Source organism: Orbicella franksi, chromosome 2, assembly GCF_964199315.1.
Source record: "Orbicella franksi chromosome 2, jaOrbFran1.1, whole genome shotgun sequence".
Taxonomy (NCBI): domain Eukaryota; kingdom Metazoa; phylum Cnidaria; class Anthozoa; order Scleractinia; family Merulinidae; genus Orbicella; species Orbicella franksi.
In genome coordinates, this window is record NC_138146.1 from 22,803,939 (window position 1) to 22,831,708 (window position 27,770).

The 27,770-nt window shown below is 39.2% G+C and overlaps 1 protein-coding gene across 2 annotated transcripts; it reads left to right on the forward strand.

The window, feature by feature from the left end:
* Positions 1-4,602: 4,602 nt before the first annotated feature.
* LOC145478718 (ferric reductase 1-like) lies at positions 4,603-27,770 on the forward strand. Of its 2 annotated transcripts, XM_081456821.1 has the most exons (15): positions 4,603-5,966; positions 11,204-11,263; positions 11,865-12,038; positions 17,606-17,698; positions 18,580-18,638; positions 19,630-19,721; positions 20,686-20,796; positions 21,755-21,870; positions 22,469-22,555; positions 22,991-23,088; positions 23,470-23,528; positions 23,686-23,859; positions 23,988-24,052; positions 24,695-24,808; positions 27,517-27,770. In XM_081456821.1, exons 1-14 carry the CDS (start codon positions 5,949-5,951, stop codon positions 24,785-24,787), a joined length of 1,299 nt encoding a protein of 432 aa, XP_081312947.1. In that variant the 5' UTR covers positions 4,603-5,948; the 3' UTR covers positions 24,788-24,808; positions 27,517-27,770. The 2 variants fall into 2 exon arrangements, with proteins under 2 accessions (XP_081312947.1, XP_081312946.1); XM_081456820.1 differs by having other exon boundaries at positions 4,603-11,263.

Here is a 27,770-nt window from a genome sequence, read left to right on the forward strand (position 1 = left end):
ATAAGTTTTGATCGTGATCTCGCTGATTTTGTTGGTATGAGGCAAATGCAGCTGTTGTATGTAACCTTCGTGAAAAAGATTATTTTCTCTCCAACGGCGTATTTCATTCATTGCGACTTGGTCGACAAACAAAAGAATCTGTTCAATGGCAAAAGGTCAGATATCTTGGCCTCTTTTGATGTGAAAGGGAAGCCTTATGAAAAAGTAAGCTGCCAGGCTTCTCCGCAACAGACCAGTCCATAAATAGCATAACCATTAGCGTGAAAGATGAAAATGGCGAACTCTTTGATTTCAAGGGCTTCCCTCTTCTTTTTGAATTAGAGTTAAATTAAATTTCTATATATACGCAATGTCTTCGGCGAATCTGTTGCCACCAAGCGCGCCGCCTGCCGAGCCACTATATCCAGTGGTGGCGGAGCCTTCTCAAAATTTCCGCTTGCAGAAGGTAAACGAGATTTCCAACACTTTGGCCGGTGAGGTCCACCACCATCGCCCCAAAAAATACAAACGCGCGAGAAAGTTCGTTAATTGGGGCGCTGCAGGCTCCAGCTTTCTCTCTGCAGCGTTTTCCAGCGCGAGTTTTGGCTCCGCTCTGTCTGTGGTTGGCCTGCCGGCAGCAGTTCCTCTTGGCGGCGCTGGTGGATGCTTCGCTCTCGTTTCGTCGGCGCTGATTGTCGCCAGCAAAAAACTCGACTCGAAGATCAAGAAGCATCAAGAGATCACCACGCTCGCTGTTGCCAAAAGGGATACCGTCAACAGACTTATATCAAACGCTTTGAACAACAACGAAGTGTCTTCCCACGAGTTTGACACTATCCTTTCTGAGTTTCAGCAATATAACTCTCTTAAAGATCAGGTCCGAGCAAGGATGCTTCACCAACTATCAACAAGAAAGCTTCCTGATGTTGATGTCCAGAAACTAGAGAAAGACATCCGCGGCAGACTTGAAGCGGAAATGATAAAAAAAATCACGGAACCTCCCGCTTCGAGCTAAATTTTGAGCGAAAAAACACAAAACTCTCTCTTTGTCTTATCAAAAACAGATGATTTTGGTATTCGTCATGACACAAAAATAGCCTTGAACTTTCGAGAAGGTTACTCACTTTACGCAGTCAAGTGCGGAATAGGGAAAACCCCCCGATCAGCTGTTTCTTTTTATCGCTCTAGTGAAGTCCCTTTGTTCTACCGCGTTTCGTGCCCAATTTTTCCTCGAAAAAAGCTGAAAAGTGCCGTTTTTATTGGCCAGACCGAAAAGAAATACCGTATTCTAACAAACTGTGGACAAAAAATAGAAATCCGCCTGTAAAATTCCTTTTGACTTCAACATTCCTGATGGCTTTGAAAATTCCTGATCGCTTCAACTGAAGCCAAGAGGAATGCAACAAGCTTAAACTGAAGCCTTCAGGGATTCGCAACGGGAAGCTGTATCGCCTCAACCGGAACCGCGTCATGAAAGCAATCAACAACTTCGTGTGTAATATCACGCACTTGTCTCTGCCACTCAGGCGTGAAATATTCATTCACGAGAAACGCAATCAAGTAAACACTGACAAGCATGTTTTTGTGATATGCAAATGAAGCCGTGGATTTTTAAATATAATTCGACCGGTGGTTATATTGTCGCCGCCTTTTCGCTAACGCTCCCTGCCAAAAAGGAACCACTCGTGCCAATCGTAACCATCACCGGAGCATAATTTTAGAAAATTCTTGTACTCAGGGGTGGCTTCAATGAAAGGTATTATCAGGTTTTTTAGCGCTACTTTATGAACAGTTCCACTTTCGAAACAGGGGAAACATAATTCCTCGAAAAAACAGTCCGCATATTCAAAACAAATTACCATCGATACGATCCGCTGCCTGTATTGACAGAAAGGCAGTTTTAGAATATTCTTGTGTACCTTGTCCCACCCCATTTCCTTTTTTTCTTTGACTTTTATCTGGATGTACTCCTTGACAATCATCTCACGAAGCTCTGGAGGGAGATTTTGGATGGCCTCGGAAAGCTCGCAGCTTTCTTTCCGGCCCCGCATCAGCCACCCGCACTTGTTTGGCGCTCGTGCCATACCGGCTCTGGTGGTATAACACCGGGTTCGCGCGTTTCTAACATACCGCACTCCTTTGTTGCCAGTCCCACTGCCGTTGTTTCACCTTACGGGGCGGTTGAAACCGGTTTGAACCGGTTCTTTCCAGTGGCCGCGGCCACCTCTCGTGGCGGGACGCGGCGCTCCCGCGCCCCTCGCGCACCACTCGCCGCCCCTCGTTTGGCGAGGCGCTGCGCGGGGGTGCCACTGTTGTGAGTAGTATAGGGGGGATTAACCAAATACTATTTCAAAGGGGGAGCCGAATTTCACCGTTTCGCGCCCCCATGTTCATCCGGCCCGAGCTTGTGAGGGTCGGACTTGATGGTGGGGGCTTCGATAAGGTGAAATGAGGCTCCCTCTGCGAAATGGTATTTGGTTAATCCCCCCTATACTACTCGTATTCTACTTACTTCCTTTAATTGTAATAGGAACTACTAATATCGTAATTGGTCATCGCTTACGAAAAAGGCCATCTCTTGGTGGCAATCGAACACAGGAAATGATAAACATACAAAATCAAAAGATCTAAAAGTTACTAGTTGCTAATGTAGCTTTGTTTGCCTTTTGCTGGTTGTTTACGCATGTGAACCACATAATGAGCGTCTTTTTTACAGTATGTCCAAGAACTGTTCTCTCCCAGCTCCCATTCCACTATTTTTCTATTGGATCTGTCATTTAAATGCTGCAGTTAATCCCATTATTTATTTTACATTCAACAACAAATTTCAGCAAGGCCTTAAAGAAGCTCTTAGAGGAAGAGTGGGTAGACGTCCTCAAGTAGGAAACGTCGTTCCTCAAGATAATATTGCATTCGAGGGGCTGGAATTTAAAAATGTTACTGGCAACAACGATAAGGAAGAAAGAAATAACAATATGGGATTTGATACGAAACTTTAAGCACAAGACTATGATTATTTCAAACCTTCATTGCAAAACAACGATTTAAACGTACGGTCAGTCAGCCAGCCAACCAGCCAGCTAGTCAACCAGTCAATCAGTCAGTCAGTCAGCTGTTCGGTCGGTCAGTCTGTAGGTTGGTCAGTCAGTCAGTCTGTCAGTAGTCAGTTTGTCAGTACTTAGTCTGTCAGTTGTCGGCCAGTCAGTCAGTCCGTCAGTCAGTCTGTTGGTCTGTCAGTCGGTTGGTCTGTCAGTCTGTCGGTTTGGCAGTCTGTTGGTCTGTCAGTCTGTCGGTCTGTCGGTCTGTCAGTCTGTCAGTCTATCAGTCTGTCTGTCTGTCCGTCATTCAGTCAGGTCAGTCAGTCAGTCACACAGTCAGTCACTCAATTTGCACATAGTGCCCTGATAAACTGAGCCAATTTAAAACAGTTGAAAAATTCTCAGAAGTTACTAACTTGAGTTTAAATTTGTAATTGTCCGTCAAGAACTACTCCATGTCATTGTGATTCGACTATGAACTTATCAACGTGATCGAAAATTCTTGTAAGCTTGCTCGCCACTTTACCTGGCAGTGAGAGTGGCTATTTGATTCTACACTTTCGGTACCAAGGTTCAAAAGTCTTAACTTGCAGTTTAGAATAAATATAACTGTTGTATATGAATGTATATGGAAGGCGCGGTGGCCTCATGGTTAGTGCACTCGTCGGTCCGGTTTTGAGACCTGGCCGGGGACATTGCGTTGTGTTCTTGGGTAAGACAGTTTACTCTCACAGTGCCTCTCTCTGCCCAAGTGTATACATGGGTACCGGCGATCTTAATGCTGGGGGTAACCCTGCGATGGACTAGCATCCCATCCCGGGGGACTCAGAAATACCCCTATTCGTTACATGCTGCAGAAACCAGGATAAGCTCTGGCCTGGTGGGCCACTTGGCCCGTATGCAGACTTTACCTTACCTATATGAATGTATAAAGGAATAAGGGATACTACTGGGTAGAATTGCTTTTCTCGTTAAATTATTTGAAACAACTTGAATTTAATTGTTATGGTGTGGGTTGTGGGAATAGACGGTGGCGCATGTTCAATTTATCATTTACAATTACATCTCTTGTTATGAACTTAAAAATCGTAGACACATTTCTCATCAGAGAAAAGTAGTTTCATAATTTATGGTTTAGGAGACACCGTCAAGGCGTATTCGCACACAAGGACCGCGCAGGGGGAAGGGGCTGCGAGTGGTAGGGGGCTTTAGTCTTTCCACATATTGACGTTTAGAAGTATAGGAAGTAAAACGAAAAGTAAAAGAATGAAACAACTTCGTGTATGCAGTTCTTATATGTTATTTGGGCGATCAGTATTGAACATATTAAAAACTGTTTTGAAACTGATCCAAAAGGAATCAAATTGATCTGATTGTTGAATCGTTTACAAAGTTAAGTGTAAGGCAGACGATTTCACCGTTCTGACCTTTTTAGGGTAGAATATAGAATTAGAACAAGCTCACGCCTGGCGTTTTCTGCCTGGTGTTTCTTTCCATTGAACAGGACTAAAAATAAAAGATTTCCTTGGGTAAGCCTCCCTACTCAAAAAGCTACTGCGCAGGCCGTGGTACAGTGTTGCAGTGTGGCGTTTTCAGCCTGGAGAATCGAAACAGGGGTACCAATCTTATAATGTCACGGAAGCAACCCGTGGTGTTACCTTCTTCTAATTCTATGTTCTGAGAATCAACTTCTTCTGTTATATTTGTTTACGTTTTGATGGATTGAAATACAGCTTTGTAGAACATGTAAACAGCAGCTCACGCCAATCAACGAATTCGAAGTTTCATCAAACGCGCATCCGTTCATTACTTTTTCTTTGGCCGTTCCCGAGGATCGGTCAAAATTCGAATTAAGTTAGACTCATGAAAAGTTCGTTGTCTGAACTGAACTTTAGAGTTTAAATTGTCAAGAGTTAAGAATTTGTCGTTTTAATGCTTCTTACGGTAAGTGCGGCGCTAGTTCTGTTTTTTTCGTTGTGTCTGTTAGTTGTGTTTTTTAGAACCCGTCGCCAAGACGATACTGTCTTGATACGGATTTTCACGTGCTAAGATGTTAGCGCAAAGAAGTTCTTGCGGGTTGAAAATCCTACCGCAAAGAAGTTCTTGCGTATCGAAAACCAAACCGCAAAGAAGTTCTTGCGTCTAGCAGGATCCAAGCGCAAGCGACCCGCAAGAAGCCGCAAGAAGTTGACGGCTTGCGGACGCAAAAAGAAGTTCTTGCGCGTGCATTATTTTTGGGCTGTGCTGTACCCTGTACGGGTGAGGACGGTGAAAAAATGAGTCTAGCGTGTTTCCAGAAGGCAGACTGATGACTCATTAAACCGACCATTAATTATTCGTATGACAAAGGCATTTCGTGATTGGTAGGTGTATTCTTTTGGTTATACAAATAATAACTTCCTTTTCCTAATACGCACACATTTGATGCATGATGCTGCAAATTACGTCACCAAAGAGGAAAACAAAACAAATCCTTCTAATTCAAAATACAGCTTTCAGTGCTTCTGGCAAAAAATGTTTCAGTATAACTTTATAATGAACTCTGCCGTGTTTCTTATCAAGTGCATTTTAACCCTGATTTTAAATTTATCACGTAACGTATCGTCAAGGCTATTTTGGGAATAATGTACGGTTAAAATAGAGTGATGAAACAAAAAACGAAGCAAACTAGTAGACCATGACAGGGCAATATGATTCTTGAAAGCACTTGTTTGTTTTGCGCTTCCATGACAATAAGAGCCGGAAAATTTAAGCGCATAAAAAGTATTTTGAGGTTCATATAAATTCACATCGTTTTGTATTCTTCTCGTGTTTGAGCCGTAGTTAAAGGAGAGATACGACGACTGATATTGCCACCAGAGACCGAAGTGACTTTAGAACATCTCAGTGTGCGAGTGAGCTCTACTCTGATATAAGTGAATACCTTCGGCAATGTTGAACGCGACAAAGGTAAGCTAACATTTACAGTAAAGATAATTCAGGGGACATCATCATTTAACGGTTTACTTAGTACAGCACAGCCGGTCAATTTTTCGTATTACGCGCCAACACACCGTGCACGAATTAAATGCCGTTCGTTTACGTACTGGCTTTGGGTTGGCACCGACAAGTTGACTACACTCGGATCGTAAACTTTGTATAAAAAAGGAATACACCGGGACGTTATTAGGGGTCTTTACTCGAGTTCGAGTTCGAGATCCATTAAGAGTGCGACTGTTCAATTCTAGTTCGCAGGCCTCACGGTATCACGTGATATACCCATCTCATCCTATGAGCTTCGCTCTACCTAAAACCAACATGAAGAGCGAGGTCTCTGGAAACGTCACTGGTTTGAATTTCGAAAATCGTACTGGTACTCAATCATGTGCTCGTAGTCCAATCTAAAGGTCCCTAGCTATACGACGGTTTCGTGACTAAGAAACTATTTGGATATTGTGATTTATTTAAAAACAATACAAATAAAACATTATGCGACATGCCAGTCAAATTCGACCAGAATGAAATAAGAGCATTAACTATAGTAGGATTAAACGAATATGTAGTAGCTTACACTGTCCTTTTTCTGCCTTTTCTAAGTCAGAGTTTTATGGTTCTAACGAACTTATAGTGCCGTTAGGGGAAAAAGTTCGCGTGTTCAATTGCCTACAGGGAGGTCAATATAGATTCGAAAGCCATGAATAAATTTACATATCGCCCACTCCTTTGACGAGAACACCTCTACCACTAAAGCATACTTGTTCTCTATGAATGTATAATTGGGAGCTGGTGGCAACAATTTTATTATCTTTAACTCAAAAGTGTGAAAATAACGAAGATCATAGATCATTGAAAATCGTCGTATCCTTCAAATAAGCTAGTTCTGTTGAACAATGTCTTTGTCCTACTCTAACCACTGTGTGGTCACTGATTTCCGCTATGTGGCTGTACTTGTCATAGATGCAATATCACTTCAGAAATAGGTTGGATATACAATATATTCGAGTAGCGTATTTATATTTGATATTTTGGCTTCTCACGGTTTGTTTCTCACTAATATGCTGGTGTTAAACAGTCATTTTAATTAAGTGTCATTGTCAGAGAAAACCGGGCAGTACCAAAAGATCGAGGTCGGCCGTTTACCTTCATCTTTTCACTGTACAAAAGTTACCCGAAAAGATTAACAACCATGACATTTGCAGAGGTAGGCGTTCGTTTTTCTTCGAGATATCACCACATCATGATTTTGGGCTCTCGAGCGGTCGAAAATGGCCGAAATTTCGGGCAACTTTAGGTGAGCCTAAAAGATACTTCGTAGAAATTCCAGAAACTTTTATTTTCGTGCGATAGTATTTGTCCCTTTATTAGTTGACTGAGATATATTTGAGGTCTTTCGCTTTAATTCGACGGTTTTTACGAGGTGCCAAATATCGCCGCCGAATCAGTTATGAGAGTGACTTAAATTTTAGCCATTTTCAGCGAGTCGTTTTTCAAAAAAGCGGCAGTTTATTTCCACAGAAAAACGTTTTTGTGATAGTCTCTTGCACTGTTATCAATATCCGGTTGAGTTAAAATTGGTATCTACAAGCAAATCGGAGTAATTGGTCTCGCAAAATCCAAAAAAATCATTGGTCAGAAATATTTCCCGCCAAATATTTAGCGAAGAATATCACCTTATTCCGACTTTCTGCGATTTTTATCCATGATTTACTGAAAGATCTGCAAAAAATAGTTAGCTGGACTGCAGAAGAGAACTTTTAAGCTGTGACATCGTTGTTAACGTAAGCAAACATTTCAAACTCGCCAAATCCTTACCACTGCCTGGACTAAATTTTCCCGCGAAAATCTATTTTTAACGTCACGCCGCATGGAAAAACAAAGTGGATCTTCAGTTCGATGGTCTTTTTCGTTGTTGTGTAGAACAAACTGCAAGTTAATAGTGAGCGAACCTTTACCCTAAATTTAATTTTGGGACTCTGCAAACCTCTTGTTTACATCTATTTCTCGTTTTCGAAAGGCGTGACGCGTTACAGATTCAAAGTTTAGACGACTGGACTTCGAAATGTCGATCTTACTTAAAGGTTTCTCCTTGCTTTTGAAAACAGTAACTGTTCTTTCAGATCAGAAAAATCGCCTGGCTTTGAGGGTCGCGGGTCAGTTTTTCTTCAATTATTAGCGTGCAAATAAGAGGGTCGAGGAAAGACGTCAGAGGTGGTGTCTATTTGGCACAGCCAAATGTAAACAATGAGGAAATACAGGTTACGACAAAACTTCGCTGCTATCCGGCCTACGAAATGATCATACAGGACAGGCGACTGGAATAAACATCTCAATACGTGTAATCGTTGCTAGGTCAGGATTCCCAGCGGAAATCATCCTTGCCTTCATTGTTGTCGTTTGTATCGTCGCAGGTTTGTACGCCGTCTTGTTTTCCGCTTCATTTCCTTCCCCTATTACCTCGTGCACGCAATTGGCGCCACAGGTTACTAGCACACCGTGTTGTTTTACGCTCTGAAACGTTTACTTTCAACAAAAGTAATTAAATGTTGCTCTTGTCAATATCACCCCAAAATCTCCTTAATGCAACGAAATTACATCCAAATTAGTACTGATAATTTCTTGTCAATTTTACTGCTGTTAAAGACAACTATTTAAAGTTCGTAGAGAAGGAGGTTGCATGTTTGTGATCCATGAACGTAAATTGAATTACATTTTGCACCCAACAGAGTTCTCTGAAGATTAATTGAGATAGTTTTGAGGTGGTTTATGGAAAAAAAAAATCTTGCAGAGGCAAATTAATTTTCATTAACCCGGCCAAAATGTAGTTGTATCCGTGTTAAGAGAAATGGGATGGTAACGAAAGAATATCTACAAAAACAAGATGGTTCAAGTAATCTGAATGTCAAAAATAAAACGAAATAATGAAATGGATTGTTAAAAAAGAAACGGTATTTGTCCAGACAGTAGTGCGTATATTCTTCCTACCCCACTCAAGGAGGGTGCAGAGGTGGAACTATGAGGCCGTGAAGAAGTACCATTGCATAGTAGCAAGGGAGAAGGAACTCCCCCCCTCCATCTCACCACCACTCACACGCTGTTTACAAGAAGGTGGAAGAAAACTCTGCTGTCCTAGACGACATTTCAATTTGATTTAGTTTTCTAAGAACTCATTAAATAAAGTTGTTTTTATTTTGGACATTTACATGTAAACCAGCTGAGTGGGTTGCGAGATTGAAAACTCAGACCCGCAAAACTGAGACCCTCGAAAACGAAAACTCAGACCCGAAAAAGTCAGACTCTCTGTGCGTCTCGAAAACTCAGGCTCGAAAAATATCACAACTTTTTTTCGCAGCGCATTTACTGCGGATTGCTTTAAGACATTTTATTTGCTGTTCGTCCATACAATGTCATAGGCACAATCTGCAGAGAGAGGAAAAAAAAAAAAACAGCCCACGGTGGTAGATTCCTCTGCTCGGATCACGAAAATAATACCCAGCATTCGTATGTTTTTTTTTTTGGTTGCTTTACAAGTATAAACAAAATTGATGAAATTTATTTTATACTTAAAAGCCATTTAAATTCCAAGGTTAGTGACAATGGCTCGAGATGCATTGCGTGACAGTTTCGGATATTATATACTACGGATCCTCATGCTTCGATTAATTCTGCTAAATTAAGAAGAGTTTTCCGGGTCTGGGTTTTCGAGACACCTTAAGACACCTTTGAATCAGCAAAAAATTATCTCAAGCTTCATAGCAAGTGGTTGTAAGTCAATTCCATGCACGAGCTAATAAAGGAAGGAAATAAAACGGAAAACAAGACGGTGTACAAACCTGCGACTATACAAACGACAATGATAGCAAGAACGATTTCCTCTGGCAATCCTGCAGACCTAGCGACAATTTCACGTATTGAGATGCTTATTCCAGCTGTCTGTCCTTTTAGATCATTTCGTAGGCCGGATAGCAGCGAAGTTTTGTCGTAACCTGTATTTCCTCATTGTTTACATTTGGCTGCGCCAAATAGACACCACCTCTGACGTCTTTCCTCGACCCTCTTGTTTGCACGGTAATAATTGAAGAAAAACTGACCCGCCACCCGCAATGCTAGCCGATTTTTCTGATCTGAAAGAACAGTTAATGTTTTCAAAAACAAGGAGGAACCTTTAGGTAATATCGACATTTCGAAGTCTTACCTTTAAATCTGTAACGCGCCACGCCTTTCGAAAACGAGCTGAATAGATGTAAACAAGGGGTTTGCAGAAGTCCCAAAATTAAATTTAGGGTAAAGGTTCGCTCACTATTAACTTGCAGTTTGTTCTAAACAGCAGCAAAAAAGACCATCGAACTGAGGATCCACTTTGTTTTTCCATGCAGCGTGACGTTAAAAATAGAATTTTCGCGGGAAAATTTAGCCTAGACGGTAGGGATTTGGCGAGTTTGAAATGTTTGTTTACGTTAACAACGATGTCACCGCTTAAAAATTTTCTTCTGCAGTCCAGCTAACTATTTTTTTGCAGATCTTTCAGTAAATCATGAATAACAATCGCAGAAAGTCGGAATGAGGTGATATTTTCGCTAAATATTTGGCGGGAAATATTTCTGACCAATGAATTACTCCAATTTGCTCGTAGATACCAATTTTAACTCAACCGGATATTGATAACAGTACAAGAGACTATCACAAAATCGTTTTTCTGTGGAAAAAAACTGCCGCACTTTTGAAAAACGACTCGCTGAAAATGGCTAAAATTCGGGTCACGCTAATTAACGATTCGGCGGCGATATTTGGCACCTCGTAAAAACCGTCGAATTAAAGCGAAAGACCTCAAATATATCTCAGTCAACTAATAAAGGGACAAATATTATCGCACGAAAATAAGAGTTTCTGGAATTCGTACGAAGTATCTTTTAGGCTCACCTAAAGTTGCCCGAAATTTCGGCCATTTTCGACCGCTCGAGAGCCCAAAATCATGATGTGGTGATATCTAGAAAAAAAACGAACGCCTACCTCGGCAAATGTCATGGTTGTTAATCTTTTCGGGTAGCTTTTTACAGTGAAAAGATGAAGGTAAACGGCCGACCTCGATCTTTTGGTACTGCCCGGTTTTCTCTGACAATGACACTTAAAAGCAATCAATTGCCACTCATTTTAATTACGTGCCATTAATGTGTATATTAATGTGTATATCAATGTTTATTAACCTTCAGCGCATTTTATCTATTGCTGTCTTGCTGATCTTGGTGTCAACAGAGCTGAACTGTCTCACGGTAGGTGTTCAGTTTTTAGATCTTTGGCAGTGTCTAAATTTGTGTCTTAATTTCTGATGGCGAGTTTTGCTGATATTTTGACTTCTTGTGAGAGGGTTCTATGTTTGTTTTATTTTTTTTCCATTTAAGAATATATTTACAAAAATCAATATATAAGGCAAGGAAGCTCAGGGAAGCCAATAACGCTGATGTAAAAGACTACCTAAAAGATACTTAAGACTTAACAAAGAACAAAAATGCTGTCATCAGCGCACAAAATGATCATAATTTACTTTGTTAGAAAACAGTTGATCACTAAGTTTCAGTCGTGATTATCGATCAAAACTGATTTGTTTCTTTGCTGCAATTTAGGATTGTGTTGATACATTTATAAAACATATAGCGATGGTTTTATCAGTAATTCTTGATGTAATTATATTATTAACTTTTCGTTTCCTATATCAAAAGAAAGCACTAGTGAAATAATTAAATGGTTTTGTTGAAAATAGTAATTAAAAAAGCCGTGAATGTCTCACTTGAATAAATGAAAATTTATAAATAAGAAAACTGCTTTGTTCTCGATGCTTGAACAATATTCCTTGTTTCAAATGCCATTTCTTAGATCAACACAGACGGCTGCGGAATAGAAAAAGGATGCTTTATGTTTCCAACCGACTGCGGCAATAACTGTGATTTCTTGGTGACGTACAGCGCGACAAACTCAAGTGAAGTAGAGTTCGAGTTGAGCGGCAAAGGTGACTGGGTAGCAGTGGGATTTAGCGATGACCAGATTATGGTAACAATTTGGATAATTTTACCCGTAGCTACTGTAATTTATCAGAAAAAAATAGCATCAATCGCCAAGGAGCTTATGATCTCAAATTTAGAAGCACCACTTCCTTATTTTACGGCTGGTAAACTCAGATGATTGTCGTAAGTGTGTTTGGGATATTTATCTTTCGTTTTCATTAAAAACTTGAAAATGACAATTTTGAAAACGTTCATAAAGGGACACTCCTTGTTAACAACTCACACTAAAGACTGATCAAAAGTGATCTCTTCTAGTCAGGAGCTTCGTTATTGATCGGCACATAACATTTTAAAATGTAATAGGCCCTTTGCAGCTGGGGTCACGTGACCAAATTTTTCCTAAAAATTTTTTGTATTATGGGCTATAACTAAAAGAATACCAGAAATGGAAAGAGCGCATCGAAAATACCAAAATAGCCAAGTTTGAGGCCCCAGGAAAAAACGAGTAAGTTTATACCATAGTTTGAATTTTCGGAAAATTTAGAGGATTCGTAAGAAAAATGTTGCTGGAGAGCAAGGTCTTGCTCTCCAGCAACATTTTTCCATACAAATCTTCTTATTCTTTCAAAAATTCAGACCATCATAAAATCTCATTCTCTGATGATGGGGGCCTCAAACTTGGCCATTTTGATATTTTCGACAAGCTTTTTCCATTTCTGGCATTCGTTAAGTTATAGCTCATAATTTTATGAAAAGTAGGTCACGTGATGGCTTAGCTGCAAAGGGCCTATTAACACGTCTCTTTTCAATACACCGATTCCAGAAAAAACTGGAAGTTGCATGCAAGCGAGGCTTAACAGCCCTCGAGCTTTCAAAATGGCGGTCGAAATGTTCGGGAAGAACGAAAAAATTCGAACGTAAGTAGGTTAGAGCAACTTGTCAGGAGCAAATGTGGCAAGGAAAAGGAAAAGAGCTGGACACAAGTATTGTATGGCTGCAAACTCTAATAATCGAAGCAAAAACCGACCTGATTTATCATTTACACGACTGAGTTTCCATCGGACAAGCCAGATAAACAAAGAAGGAAAAAGTGGGAAATACTTATGAAAAGGGGAGATGCCTATTTTACCTCGATAGGAAATATTTTCTGTTGTTCCGATCGCTTCTTGCTAAGTGATTTTAAACTGAGCACACTTCTTGAAACTGGGAGCCGTACCCTCGGTTTTCCCTTGCACAAAAGTTGAGGAGGAATCTCTGTGAAGAGCGAAAAGATGCGAGCCATCAGAGTCTGGCAAAGAAGCTAAAAGTGAATACAGACGTGAATACCCATCAGCTTCAATCAACTTAGGAATTAATCAGTTTTCATGCCTCTGAGGTAAACAAAAAAAGTTTCCCAAAAACAATGTTGAATGTGGAAGGACATTAGTGATTTAAAGACAGCCATTGATGAATTTTGAATCTTTTTTACTCGCTTAATATTTCAGCAAGATCTGGCTTTTAGGTTTAATATTTCAGAATTAGTAGTGTCAGATAAATTATTGCATGGGCCAATTTTCTGTATTTGATGTTGGGGAGCCTGCCCATTATTTATTTACCTGAAGTTTCTTAGGCTGAATTTGAGAACATTAAGTGCAGAATAGACTGCAGAGAGATAAAAGGTCAGACACCCAAGACCTGGAGAAGCAGAGTGAACTAATAAAAGTCTGACAACACAATTTCAAGGCCTTGTAGGAATTTCCCTAATGTCAGAGATTTGATTGACAGCATTTACTGGCAAGCAAAAAGGTTATAATCTTCATTCCTTCTATGCGACCAAGTAAACCAGAGCTGACGATAATTTTACTAATTTTCTAAGGAAGACTGTTTTTCAACCATGAACCAGAACTGCAAATGTAAGAATACAAGCTGAAATGGCTATTAGGAGAATAAATGGATGGCATATATTTGATGGTGTAACTCCACTAAGGTTGTGTAGAGTTGTTAATCAACCCTGGATAGTGAGCTATTTGCTTGTAAACTGGCAGAAAAATTAGTTATCTAATAATTCCTGACACCTAATGTTTAATTTGCCATTTAGTAGTGAATGTAAACAGATTACATGATATTGTTCATCAGTGGCAATTAAATATTTGGTGATTTCCACCGTACTGAAATTGTGCATTATGTGGCTTCATGTTCTATTTTCTGGCACAGGGTGTAACATAAAAGGGCACCTGGTCTGGTGTATAATTTGCTAGTAACATAAAAGTACAATTGAATTTGACCTCCTTGAGAATTTCCAACATTGTATGATCTTATAGATTCCCAAATGTTTTGAACTATTTTGAAATATTCACTCAACATTACCAGAGAAAAACTAGAAGTAGCTGAATTCTCTCATATTAAATGCTGGACAAACTTATTGGAACTTTGATATGCATTATTTATTCCGGCTTTAGCATTAATCACATCTTGTAAGGTCACCTCTAAGCATTAGGTAAGCCAGTTCATATAATTATGATATATGTATCATGAATTGTTCAGTATTCTTTAGCATCTCCTTCCACCATTCTATATCCAAGGCAATTTGCTCATTAAAAATTCTCAGTTACTTCATATTTATAGCTAGGACATTCCAAGTCCATTCACAACAAAGAGTAGTTGTTGTACATTGCACTTCATAGACTCAAGTAAATATGACTCGTGTTTACTTTTAAACTAGTATCAAACATTTTGCATATTGATTTTATAAGGTAATCTTTCGGGGTCTCACTATCCATAACAATGACATTCTTGGCTTCAATGATTTCATGGAGATTGCTCTTACTTGGGTCTGTAACCAGCTCAGCTGGGGAGCCCCCAAAGTTTCCCTTTTCTCTTGCACAAAAAAAGCATTTTGTTACTTGCACCCTCGTCTATCCCTGTTGATGCATTATTTCAATGTACTTGTCCATTACTAGTTGCTAATATTCAAGGCCCCCTGTCATGGCATGTGGCTGATAGTCTTTGTTACACTTCTTTGATAATTTTATTCGTGATTTCACCAATGAATCAGCTTTGAGATTGCGTCCTACCCTGTAACGCATTGATGCTGTCACTGTACCGAACCCTTGTTTGTACCATTCTTGGCGAGTAGATCGTGCTCTTGTTTGATACTCTGATTAGCATCTTTTGAACTCGAGGATTTGTCTTATTCTCTCGCACCGCTTGTTAATTCATGAAGAGAGATCGGATGTACTCTAACTTGAGAAGACTGAAGTCGTCAGCGAAAAATGAATCAGCCGTAGGAAATTTGTTTACGTTTGGATGTTGTGTTGCAATATTCCCGATATCCGGAACAATTTTTAAATTTACTTCCGTATGTTCTTTCGAGCTCTTGCTTTATCAGTTTTACTACTTTAAGCCACTTTAGCTTTAGTAAAGCTATTGTTCGGGTCAGAGTGGTAGATTTTTAAAATTTTCATTTCATTTGGATTCTTTTTCCTAAACCGACCATGAATAAAGTTCTTTTAGGCGATAAAAATGGTGAAAACATGTTGTTTTTTCGCATATTAGAGATCGAGACAATCGAAGGATGGCAAACATATCTTACGAAAAGTTCCTTTATTTTGCCACTTTAATTTATACGGCGACTTTTAAGCCAGAATTTCAATTGCCTAAGTGTCAATTTGTCAATCTGTTTTACGCTCACACTGACGCCGGGAATATCATCAGAATAGTGATTGACTTCTCTTCTTCGTTCGCCATGTTGCTTTGAATATTTACCGCCAGGGCTAGTGAGCCTCGTTTCGGTGCAACTTCCGGTTTTTTTCTGGAATCGGTGTATTGCAACGTTTTCTGTTGATTGGAGCTTCATTTATCGCAGAGTCGGGGTTAAAACTAAGAGTATGAAGCTCTGTTTTTGGAGTTTCCACACCCGGAGTGACGATCAGATGTAAGTCGTTCTGATACCTTTTCCTTTGTTGAAGTTTCACTGATTACGTGTCCTTTTGCGACTCTAATAATCGTCAATTCATGTCTAGTTTTTACCGTAAGTGATGTATAAGTGGCTCAGCCCGTCCTTCAATAAACTTCGTCGACTCTTGCTGACTGATGATCACCGATGTGTACTCCATTTTATTGACCTGGCGAACTCCGGTGTATAACACTTCGTGCCTGTCACATCGGGAACGCTTTATTAGGCTAATGCGGGGAGTCTTTTCAAGTGTTAATCCTTTTTTTAATGATATTTCCCCACATGAGCCTCCATTGCAAGCTAGTTCCAGTCCAATACCGGGAACACGAATATGGTCTATTATGAGGATTCCTTCTATCCTCTACTTAATCTCTTACTTCTCTTGACGTAAATATATGGCGCTGATTTCGAAACTAGGGAGACGGCCTGGATCAGATCGACTATGATCGGGAAAGACCGCCTATCAAACGCTGCAAACGTTGTAGTTTTAAGGGGCGTGTTTATTACGTTCCTGTACTCGTTCTTGTTTTATTTTTGCGCTTTATGAATATATTTACAACATATTTAACAATTATTCACCGAAGTGGAGGTAAATATCTATCACTTTCACCGATACTGAGGTGAACAATTGTTTTAGTATATACCACACAAGCTGAATAATTAGCGGACCAAAACGTTATTTTATGTGTGACAAACGGTCGGAAATTTTAAAATCTCTCGCGCCGGCTGCTCGGAGGTGAATAGTACTTGCTAGTCACCTTCGAGTTAACCAATCAGAGCGCGCGAAAAGCACTATTCACTTGTGTGGTATATACTAATTAACAAATGGTAAACGCCATAGCGTGCACTATTGAGTTATGGATGCACGCGGGAGGTTGCTAAGCACGAAGGAAGCGTAAGAGTCGTACGAGGCGAAAGCCGAGTGCGACTCTAGCTTCTTAAGTGCTTAGCAAACCTCCCAAGTGCATCCATAACTCAATAGTGCACGCTATGGCGTTTACCATTTGTTTTATAACATAACATTGAGACACTGGAACAAGAGAAGTCCTTTTATTGAGCTACATCACAAAAAAATGTTCGTGTAGTCTTACATGACAAGAGGAAACAAGCGCGCGAAAATTCATTCATGACAACCGACTGCACACCAGTAACTCGATAAAGTTTTATCTTCAGACAACTGTGAAGACAGTTTCGCATTTCTGGCAGAAGGACGTCGGCCATTACTTTGGAAACAATGTCTGTCAAAAGATTTGCTTTGTAAACATTAGCACACACGTCAGCAGCGTACACCCATGGGCAAATAGTAGACGCTAAATTAACCAATCAGAGCGCGCACTTTGCTTTAGTTATGTTATAACAATGTATATTAGGCAAGGAAACCCAGGGAAGCCAATAAGGCTTATGTAAAGGACTAACTGTACTACCTGGATACTGAATTAAGGTGCCACTTTCGCATTAAAGAGCTATTCCAAAATTGTATCTAAAAAGGTTTATTCTGAGGACTCTAGCATACATGTTCAGGGAAAATTAAGTTAATTGCTATTTGCATTGTATCTTGTAACATTTAGCAGGAAATATGCTGTTTTTATCGAAAGAATTCCCCTAACAAATAAGTTTTGAAGTTTGCAATCGTCATAAAAGCATTTTGATATGTGATATAGCACTCTTTCAATTCACAGCCCGATACAGACATCCTTATGTGCGTCAGCAATGCAGCTCTAACTGGTCATTATTATGCCTCAGGGAGGTCTACGCCTGTTAGGACCAGTCCGGTAAGTACTGAGTTTCTCTTTTATTATTGCAACAACTTTTGTCGTTAATTTGATGAGGAACGTCTACTCTCAGTCGGTTTCATTTGGTTTAGTAAATTAACTCTTTCTTATGAGAATTTGTTTTATAAGAATATCGGGGCTGAAATTTGCGAAATTTGCGAAATTTTAAGATTAAACCCGAGGCTAAGATTTTGAAAAGAAAATATGCTTCCGTGTTGAAAATTTGCAAATGCAGTACAATTATATGTTTTTAACTAAGTGGTATAAAATTGTTCCTTTTTCGAAACAGCAAAACATTAACTTAATTTTATACCGTTTTTAACTAAACGGTATAAAATTCTTCCTTTTTCGAAACAGCAAAACTAGGCAATAAACAACAAAAACAGCACCAGCCATATGTTTGAAGTTAATGTCATTTCTACAAGAAGTTATGTGCGTCTGATATCATGCATTTTAAGTGCCTCCAGTGTGACTTTGTAATTACTTCAACACCATTCAGACACCAAATACATTCGAAAACAGAAATGTTATACGCTATATAATCTAAGAATATTCACAAGTACATTTCCAGCCTAAAATCGTAGAAAAATAGGAATATTCAGCCTCGGCCGGAAAAACAATATTCTTATAGAAAGGGTGTGCCAACAGATTGTTTTAAGTCTAGGCGCGCGCCAGAGCTTGCAAAGCACGATGTAGAAGCAAAACTCATCTTATTGAGAATTGGTTTGACATCGATAAGCTTTATTAACCAGAAAATTGAAAGGGCCCTGACATCTTATTCAGGTTTTAAAAAAATTCTTCACTAATTATTTGCCTGACAATTGTTGTTGTTGTGCAATGACAGTGACGTAATTTTTTGATTTCGGATTTTTCTACTTCAGACACCAGCGGCAGTGACAGTTATTGAGGAAGGAAGAGATGGTGAGATGATGAAGTGCAGGTATTTCTTATTATCTATGACCTACGCACTTTTAGGTTGGTGTGCTGTTACGGCATGATTTCACGCTCATGTTTTTCTTCCAATCACATCAGGAGCCCACAACAAGCAAATTTCAGTTCGGAAACAAACCTTTCAAATGCAAAACAATCTTATTTGTTTCCCTCCAGATTGGGAATAAACTGAAAGGGGTCTATAAGTATGTTTTGTAGCATTTGTTACTTTCTAAAGAAATAAAGCATCATGACACACACATTCAACTTAAGCCACCGCCATGTTGGATTTGCCCGGAGGATCAGTGCATTTCTACAGTAAACAATGGAAGGCCAGATAATTGCCTATTCGCCTAAACATTCTAACCAATTTTTAGAATTAAAGGATTTACTTAATTCTATTTGAGCATTTGTACGTTGCATAAAACAAAATTCAAGGCAATAAAGTTCGAGGTAAATGGCTTAAATGAAAACCAACCTCTTGACGTTCAAAATGCGAGTAGAAAACCTAAAACGTGAAGTCTGGGAAACTTGGATCCTTAAGTCTCTGATATGTCGGTGGACCATCGTGACAGGTCCTCTATGAGAGGCAGATTGCCACCTTACTCCTGTTGTCACCTGTTTCACCAATTATTTGCTCTATCAAGGTTCTGTCAGATCGCTGTTCCCAACGATGTCTTAGTATATCATTTGCGATTGTCACTTTGAGCACTTCCTTGATAAACAATTCGCGATGTGAAGTGAAGTTACCTATTCCCACTTTCCAGATAATCCGCCAAAAAAGGAGAGATTTCTGCTCAGGGTCTTGCTGAAACCTTATTCAAGCAAAAAGGGAGGGTTCCTCACCATAATATAAGGCACGATTTACATGATCAGTAGCCGTGAAAAGGAGAGAAGCTTTGGATGCAATATGCGCCAAAGTAACGAGTAAGAGGTTACGACATGTACAACAACGGAATTTACCGTCAATAAAAACCTAATCTACCTCTTGAAATATTTAGAATTTCGAGGGTTATCAACCCAGAGATATCTAACTTCAGGGACCTGAATCAACCTTGGTTTCTTTTGGGAGCGATTGGAGACTTAAATAACGGTGAGTTTTTATTTTGGTTAACGTATTTTTTCTTTTCACAAAAATACAAAGAAATTCATTTTTGGAGTTTTTAAAACCTTGGACATTACTTAATACTTTAATTTCAATTAAAATGATTCAGAGCGTACGAATGTCAAGATATGCACCTTTGCTCTATCGTCTTTGCTCGTACAAGAGAAAGGGCAATCTCGTATTGTTTAAAAATTAGACTACGAGCCCGAGTTTTCTATGAGCGAATAGTCAACGACGCGATCTTACCTGCTTCGAATGATCATTATTTTTCTAATGAAAAAATAAAATGATCTATCCATCTATGTCATGTGCATTATGAATATTACCAGGTATGCTTTCGAGGAAACCCTGTAAAGACCAATTTCTATAACAAATTTTGGCCTTAACTTTTAACGTAACGGTTTGATAAATTTGCGAAAGAATCCCAATTGAGACTTAACACATACTTTTTAACCAATTCAAAAATGGGATATTAAATTTTTCGCCTTGGCAGCCAGAAATAAACACTTTAAATACTCAGATTCACCACTTCATTTAAAATTGTTGTTATTTTCCTATTGTTGGTTATCCTTTATTGGGCATAACTTCTTATTGTACATTTTATTGTCATTTTTACATCATTTTATTGTCATATTAACTATTTTACTACCCTTCTATTAACTATTTTTAGAACTATTTTGTCGTAGTATATATACAGATTTTCTCTTAATAATATATTATTATTTGCCTATTTATTATTTATTAGTTTGATAATTATTTTAGTGTTCCCAATTAGTTCTAAAAGCTAAAATTTTTTGAGACACTCAAATAAAGGTGATGTACGCTGCATGCATGTCAGTTTAATAACTTCACTTCAAGAGGGCTTCTGCTCCTTTAATTTGGCCACTACAGACTTCCTTTTTATTAAATGTAATTTCACGTTTACTTTGTTTACGTTTTCTACTCTTTTAAGGTGCAATTCAAATACATAGTCTCCGCCAACCTACAGCCTCTAGAATAACTGTCACGGAGGCTAGATCTGCATCTTCAGACGATGGAATAAATACAAACATTATCATCCACGGTAAAAACGATAACGCTAATGATGACGTACTTTAACTAATCAGAGCAGCTGTGTAATGAAGAGTCGCTCATTATCATCAGCATTACCACAGACAACCTGAATGATTTAATCTGGTGGTCCAGGAGTTGATCAACTAATAATAATTCTCTAGCTACGCTTAGCGCAAATTGTTCTTAAACATGGCTAGTCGCAATTCTACTGAAAGACACGCTAAATGGCAGGAGGCTATCAGAAACAATGTTCTGACTTATGAAGTGGTACCGCTTCCTTTGTTTGTTTTCTTAGGTAAAGTAAACTGTCCGACATTTATAATTTCTTGTTATATCGAACAGATGACAAAGGAAGGAAGGACAAATAAAACGCGAGGGAGCTTCAATGGGCGACAGAAAGGTCGAGACACTTCGCTGTAAAATTCGATTTTTGAGCGTCTTAGAATAATTTTCCCCTCTTCCCTGAATCAATCAATCAATCAATCAATCAATCAATCAATCAATCAATCAATCAATCAATCAATCAATCAATCAATCTATCAATCAGTCAGTCAGTCAGTCTGTCAGTCAGTCAGTCAGTCAGTCAGTCAATCCAATTTATGAATATCAAAACGTGGGATTATCTCAAACTATGCTGCTTTTTTCTATCTGTAAGACTGCGCAGACAACAGCACTAAGTGAACTGAAGAGGGGGCGGGGGGGGGGGGGCGTCACGGGTGTTAGATAATCATCATCGTGAGATTTATTTGAAAGAGAATAAGGCATTAAACAAAGCGTCATTTGTAAAAGTGTCTCAACTACTTTGCCACCCATTGTTGCTTATAGTTATCCTAGTAGGATCTGTCCTCTAACCTCAACGGATAAATTTGATAGTTCCCGTATTTGAAACAAAGAGAGCTAAGAGAGTTATCTTGTGGGCATCATGCCTTCCTACAACTAACTTCTTGATTTTATATCATCTGACACAGGAACTCTGATGACACTTGCTTGGATTTTGTTTGCATTTGTGGGTTTGTTCACGGCACGATACATGCGCGAGGTCTGGGAACCCAAACAGTTATTGGGAACGAAAGCTTGGTTTACGGTGGGTATCAATTCTAAAACAAAAGTAGAATAAAAGTGGCTCACGTTATACTGTCTCACAAAACGTTCTATGGTCCGATGCTTTTTCAAGCAACGAATTTAAGACCCTACTTTTAAGTTCTTTCTTTCAACCACGCCTGTCTTAATTAATCCAGTTTTTAGTATCTGGTGACATCACTTTGGCAATTACTCATGATTTGATGATTTTGTGAATCTTTTTGATTTTCAGTTCATTTTTGACTGGACTATGCCTCTCAAAAAGTTTCTTCCAAAATTGATTATAATAAAGTTTCGCTTCCTAATTTGATGCCGTGGACCTGAGAACTTGGCCAGTTCTCTGTATATCAACAAAGTCGTACTCAAAGTGTCAAACTTGGTGATGTTTAAATTTTGCTCAAATACTCAAGCACGTTATTAACAAGTTCAGCGGAGGATATAATAGTTTTGACTGCTTCAAATGCTACTTCACAGCCTGACCATTTTAGACAGCTCTGTCAGACTCGATGCAGGAATAAAGTTCTAGCTCCTACTTTGAGTTTTTTCATAAATCCATTGCAGTTTTTGTGTTCACCGTAGCTGTTCTATCTTACGATTAACAGGTTCATCGGACACTGATGACAATAACAGTACTGTTGACAGTGGCAGGGATAGTTGTGATCTTTGTTCACGTGAAAGGCTGGTCATCCGTAAGTCGTAAAATGAACTCAAAATCTGTGCAAATGAGGATTGTTTTCAACAATTTTTTCCTTGGTGCGCAAACGATTGGAAACATTTGACGAAGAAGCAAAGTGTTTCTGAACAATTTCAGTAACAGATTGTGCTTCTCTAAAGAATTTTCTTCTTCATGAAATGTTTCTGTGTGTACCAACTGAAGACGTTGAGGGAAACAATTTTTGTGCGACAATGATTCTTTTTCGATCCGGGTAGAGGCTTTCTGGGTATAGAGGGACGGGGTAACTATGATTTTATGATTTCTTGATTATTGATTCAGTCTGGCAAAGACTTCGCTAAACGTCTTCGTCGAAACTGTTTTGAAGGGAAATTTAGCTCGCGAAAAAAATCTTTTCACACCGTTCACTTTAAGTTGATAATTAACTATCCATTTAATATTGTTTTAATAGGGCGCTGGAGCGCACCCTTATCTTGGTATCATCGTTCTTGCGCTTGCACTTGCTCAGCCAATCATGGCTGCATTCAGACCACATCCGGGTGAACCGAGGTACGGCGGCGAATTCATTTTACCAATTGTAATGTAGTGAAAACGAGTTTGAAACTGTATACGGGCCGGATTCGGACGGGAGACCACTTTGTAAAAGTACGTTATTATTTCTCGCTCTGCTAAGAGGGTTTTTTTATCGGGTACTTTTTATCCATTCTAAATAAAAGTAGGCTTACAAATTCCAGTTCGCTCTGGATAAAGAGGGATTCCGTGAAACTAGCTGTGGCTGGAATGTGACTTTCCTCGCTATGTGTTACTGAACTTTACGTGTATTTCTCAATGTCACTTGTTTGGTTTATAGAAAATCTCTCTTACAGTTCCAGTGCCTTAATAATCGAATATAAAACTTTAACTTGCGGTTTTTTATGTGTTTTGTTGTAGGCGCATAATTTTTAACTGGGCTCATAGGATTGTTGGTATCTCAGCGCTGATCCTTGGAGGTAGGTGTATGTTAGGAAGAAAATGTTCAGTGAATCAGAACTCAAACAGGAATATGAAGCAAAACAGCCACATGTTGTAACATAAGTTAAAATTTGTTTGTTATAACAGTTGTCTGTATTTCGCCATATCCACCATAAAAAATGGTCTCTTTTGCAGCTGTTACAGTCTACTTGGGATTAAAGACGAATCAAGTCGGCTTAGAAAAAAAGGGACTTTACGCAGTGATCAGCTTCTTCATTGCAGTGTGCTTTGTTTTCTTATTTGAGCTGTACCTGATCATGTCTAAACAGAATCGAAAGAAGAGGCCTGTTCCAGTAGGCACCACAACAGGTAGGAAAGTGCTTTTTCAGTTGGCAGCCTCTTCTTCAATAGGGTGTCTATAAACAGTTTCTGCTTATCCAGTTGAAAAGGGCTTTTTTTGAAAAGGACGTTCTTACGTATTTTAATTTTTGTAATAGATATTCCAATGGAGCAACCTGGACATCAGACCCCAGCTTGGTCAGAGCCTGAAATGCCATTTAAGGTATCTAATGCATGACCTTATGAGTTTATACATCCACGAACGAGTTACCAAAGAGCCTGTTATGAGCACGATGACATCAGGTCGTATAATCATATTAAGGTTTACCGACACGGTCAAACATCAACCACGAGTAATTTTAATCACGATTCATACGAGGTTTTTAAGAGAGTCATGTGCCCTGATTTAGATAAAACACCACTCACGTTTTACCACTACGTCATAATGGAGACTGCGGGCGCTTAGTATTCGACCAAAAATTCCGAAACTTTTGAAACGGGGACAAATGGAACGGAAACATCCTTCAAAAGTTTCCGGGAACTGATCCAAACTGTGAACTACTCCAACCTAAAACTTTAGAAATGCCGGGTAGAAAATCTAAAGGAAAGCCAAATTCCCGGAGAACTGGGGTATATATACCTGGCGAGGTTGCCCTCTTTTACCGGAAATTCCAGAAAATGCTTTTCCATTCGCCACTGGACACTTCCGAAATTCAAACAGGAATTTGGTAGAATGCCAAAGCGCCCTCGGTCAGCCCCCAAACTGATTAGAACCTCCGAGGGTTAATACCCTTATCATCTTGAATTGCATTAAATTATTAACATTTTCATCTGAAAATAAAATGGATTCATTTTGTCCCTCTAGGAAGCCATGATCCGCACTTTCATGTTTCTTTTCGTCGTACTCGTTGGAGCCAGCGTGTCGCTTACAATATTCTTACTCATGGTGTTTAAATAGACTCAGGATACTCACCGAAAGGTGAGTAAAATGCCACATTATCATATCACAGTCTGAAATAATGTGCAGTCCTCCAATCCCTAAATTAAATTAAATTTGTTAGCGAGTGCCCCTCGTATATATTTGTTTTATACGCAAGCTTAGTATAAAACAGGGTTATGTAGAAGTTTGTCCAAGAAAAATACACGCGATGAAATAAGATTAATATTTCACACAATAAAATGGGCAATGTAAAGTCATTATACTGAGCAAAAACGAAGAGACCTCAGGAGTGTGGTTCTTGGCTCGATTGCTTGACGAGTACAAAGGAACTACTCTCGACCTTATTAGCGTGGAGCAATTTGGCAATACTAATAACATTGTATTCGATGCAGATCAGTCCCAGTCAACGTGTCTTGAGGTGGCTCAACAGGGTAATGATTTATCGCGTTCCGCGCGCTAGTGTTATGTTCTGAAAACTGTTTTTGCATTCGTTTTATCACCCGGTCCTCTCAAACTTATTAAATGCAATAACCAATGATGATATATTGATTTACTATCATCTCTGTTTAAATCTTGGCTTTTAATGTAGAATTATAAATGCCCAAACAAATGCGTTTTTTTACCGTGTTTATGGCTTTATTCATGATTTCTTGAAATTCCTCCGATGAAATCTTCCAAACTTTTTCAAGTACATTAAACCCGGCGGGAACTGACGAATTTTAAACACGAAGAAAGTGACAAAGTAGGGTTTGTAAAGGCAGTTTTTTTTTTTAGATTTTTGCAGATCTATGTCTTTTAGCGCTACGGAAAAACTGGTTAGATAGATTACCCTGAAAAACGAGCTCCAACTAACGTAAAGTATTTATTACCCGTCTGCCAAATTTTACGGAATTTCGCTGAAGGAAACGCGAGAACATTCACTCTCAGTTTTGCTTTTTGTCCTCATGTTGACGTCATAAAATATCGAAAAACAATGACGTTTTCCTTTGAGCGCGTTTAGATTGCTTGAGCTTTCATCCTAGGCGCGGGTGCGATCGTAAAACTATAGGGAGCCGCTTTAAGCAGTGCAGCCCGTAGTTTTATGTGCATGTAGCTGTATGTGGGTGACAATGGTGTCATGATAAACGCAGATACAGTCAAAACTTTACTTTGCTCAGATAGACAAATTTTGACATCAGTAGTGTTTAAGGTTACAGTATACCTTCGGGTCGGCAATTTTCTTCAAATTTGGATTTTTGGGTCAAAGTAGTGGTCGAAGAATAATCTCTAATTTCTGGAAAAAAAAAAAAAGGAAAAAGGCGAAATATTGGCGGAGAAACGGCGGTTTTACCTTTTCACCGGAAGTAAAGTTTACCTCTTGATTGACAGCCCTATGGTGCGTATGCAATCAACCGAGACGATTTTCGCGGGAATTACCTGTATGAATGTCACGAATTGACTACTCAGTTGATCAGCATTGTTGTTCTGACTACCCAGCATTTTTGGTATTAGCTGTAAATCTATTAAGTTATAAGTAAACATAGACCACATTAAAACCATGGACCAGTTCGAAAGAGCGAAAACAGCGAAGAACGAATGAAAATACATCAATGAGTGAAGAAGCGAAAGTTCGCCACGCGGATGAAGCTATAGCTATCGTCTAAGGCGGGCAAAATATTTGTAGTAAGAGAAAAGAAAGGTTCTGTAAAAATTTCGGAACTTGACAGCAATAACAGGGATGTTGACAGAGACTCTTCTGATGAGTCTGATATCGACGAATCGTCGGACTCAGTGAGACCATTTGAAATATTATCCATGCACAGAACGTTGACCACACACAGTTGCTCCACCGCGCTTTCTTTTGTTTGTTTTCTTCGCCCAGCGACTCTAGCGTTCGTATCCTTTTTAGTCTTCCCCAATTTGCCAGACCAGCTTCAAGAAAAACCGAGCTACAGAAAAATTCTCTCTCCGCCTTCGGCGCCTTGAGCGCATTGCGAAACACTAGGTTTTTTTGGAGATACGCGCGTAAATTTTATCAGGAGGTTAACGGTAGTAAATTTTCCCTGCACTGATTGGCTCAGTTATCTGAGAACCCAGTTGAAGGCGTTTGTGGGCGGAGTTTGTTTGCGAAGCAGAAGATTTTTCTTAGCGCTGTTTTCTCGAATAAATTTTTTCACTTGAAGCAGACACTTTAAAGAGTTATAACTCAAAGGGAATTTGTTCAATTGCCCTCAAATTTGGACAGTAGCTAGTTTAACATAAAAACTACAAAAGCATGTCTGGGAATTGTTAATTTCGAAACACCTTTTCTTCGAGAGCGATTTTTGTACGATCATTCCACATTTTTTTAATCCTATTTCGAAAATGTTCTGTAACTTTTTACTGTAATTGAATATGCCAAAACGCAGACACGTTTTTTAAGCGCTTTGGACCCTGAAACCGAGGAAAAGATTAAATTGGCGAAAAACGAAATTCGCTTTGACTTGTAGCTTTCGAAAGGTGATTCGGGCGCTTGCATTCAGTGGTCGTGAAAAACTCGGCAATTTATTTTATTTCAAAATTCTTGGTATAGTTTGATAGCCAGTTCTATAAGCTTTAATTTGATATAGGGGTTTAGGTATCTACAGCTTAAAATGCACGCGCTACATCGCTTGCACGCGAGACACCCCTGAAGGTATACTGTAACCTTAAAAACAGGCGAAACCGCCCACCGCAGCGAATTTAATTCAGCATTAACTAAATCATCTTATTTTCATTTTTTCCAACAGACACAACTTCATTGAAACTTCAGCCTCCAAGGAGCTCAACATTATTGCTATCTTTCTGAATGATCAGCTGCATTTTTAGCTCATCCGCGAAATGTGTAACATAGCAATTGCTTTTCGCCTGCTTCACGGTGATACGAAAAAATAAAGAACGATTTCTGAGTTAAACACTTCTGTTTTTACGATCGAACCCAGAGCAAAACGTCTATATCACTTCCTTTATGCATGCTCATATTTAAAATACTCATTTTCCGTCG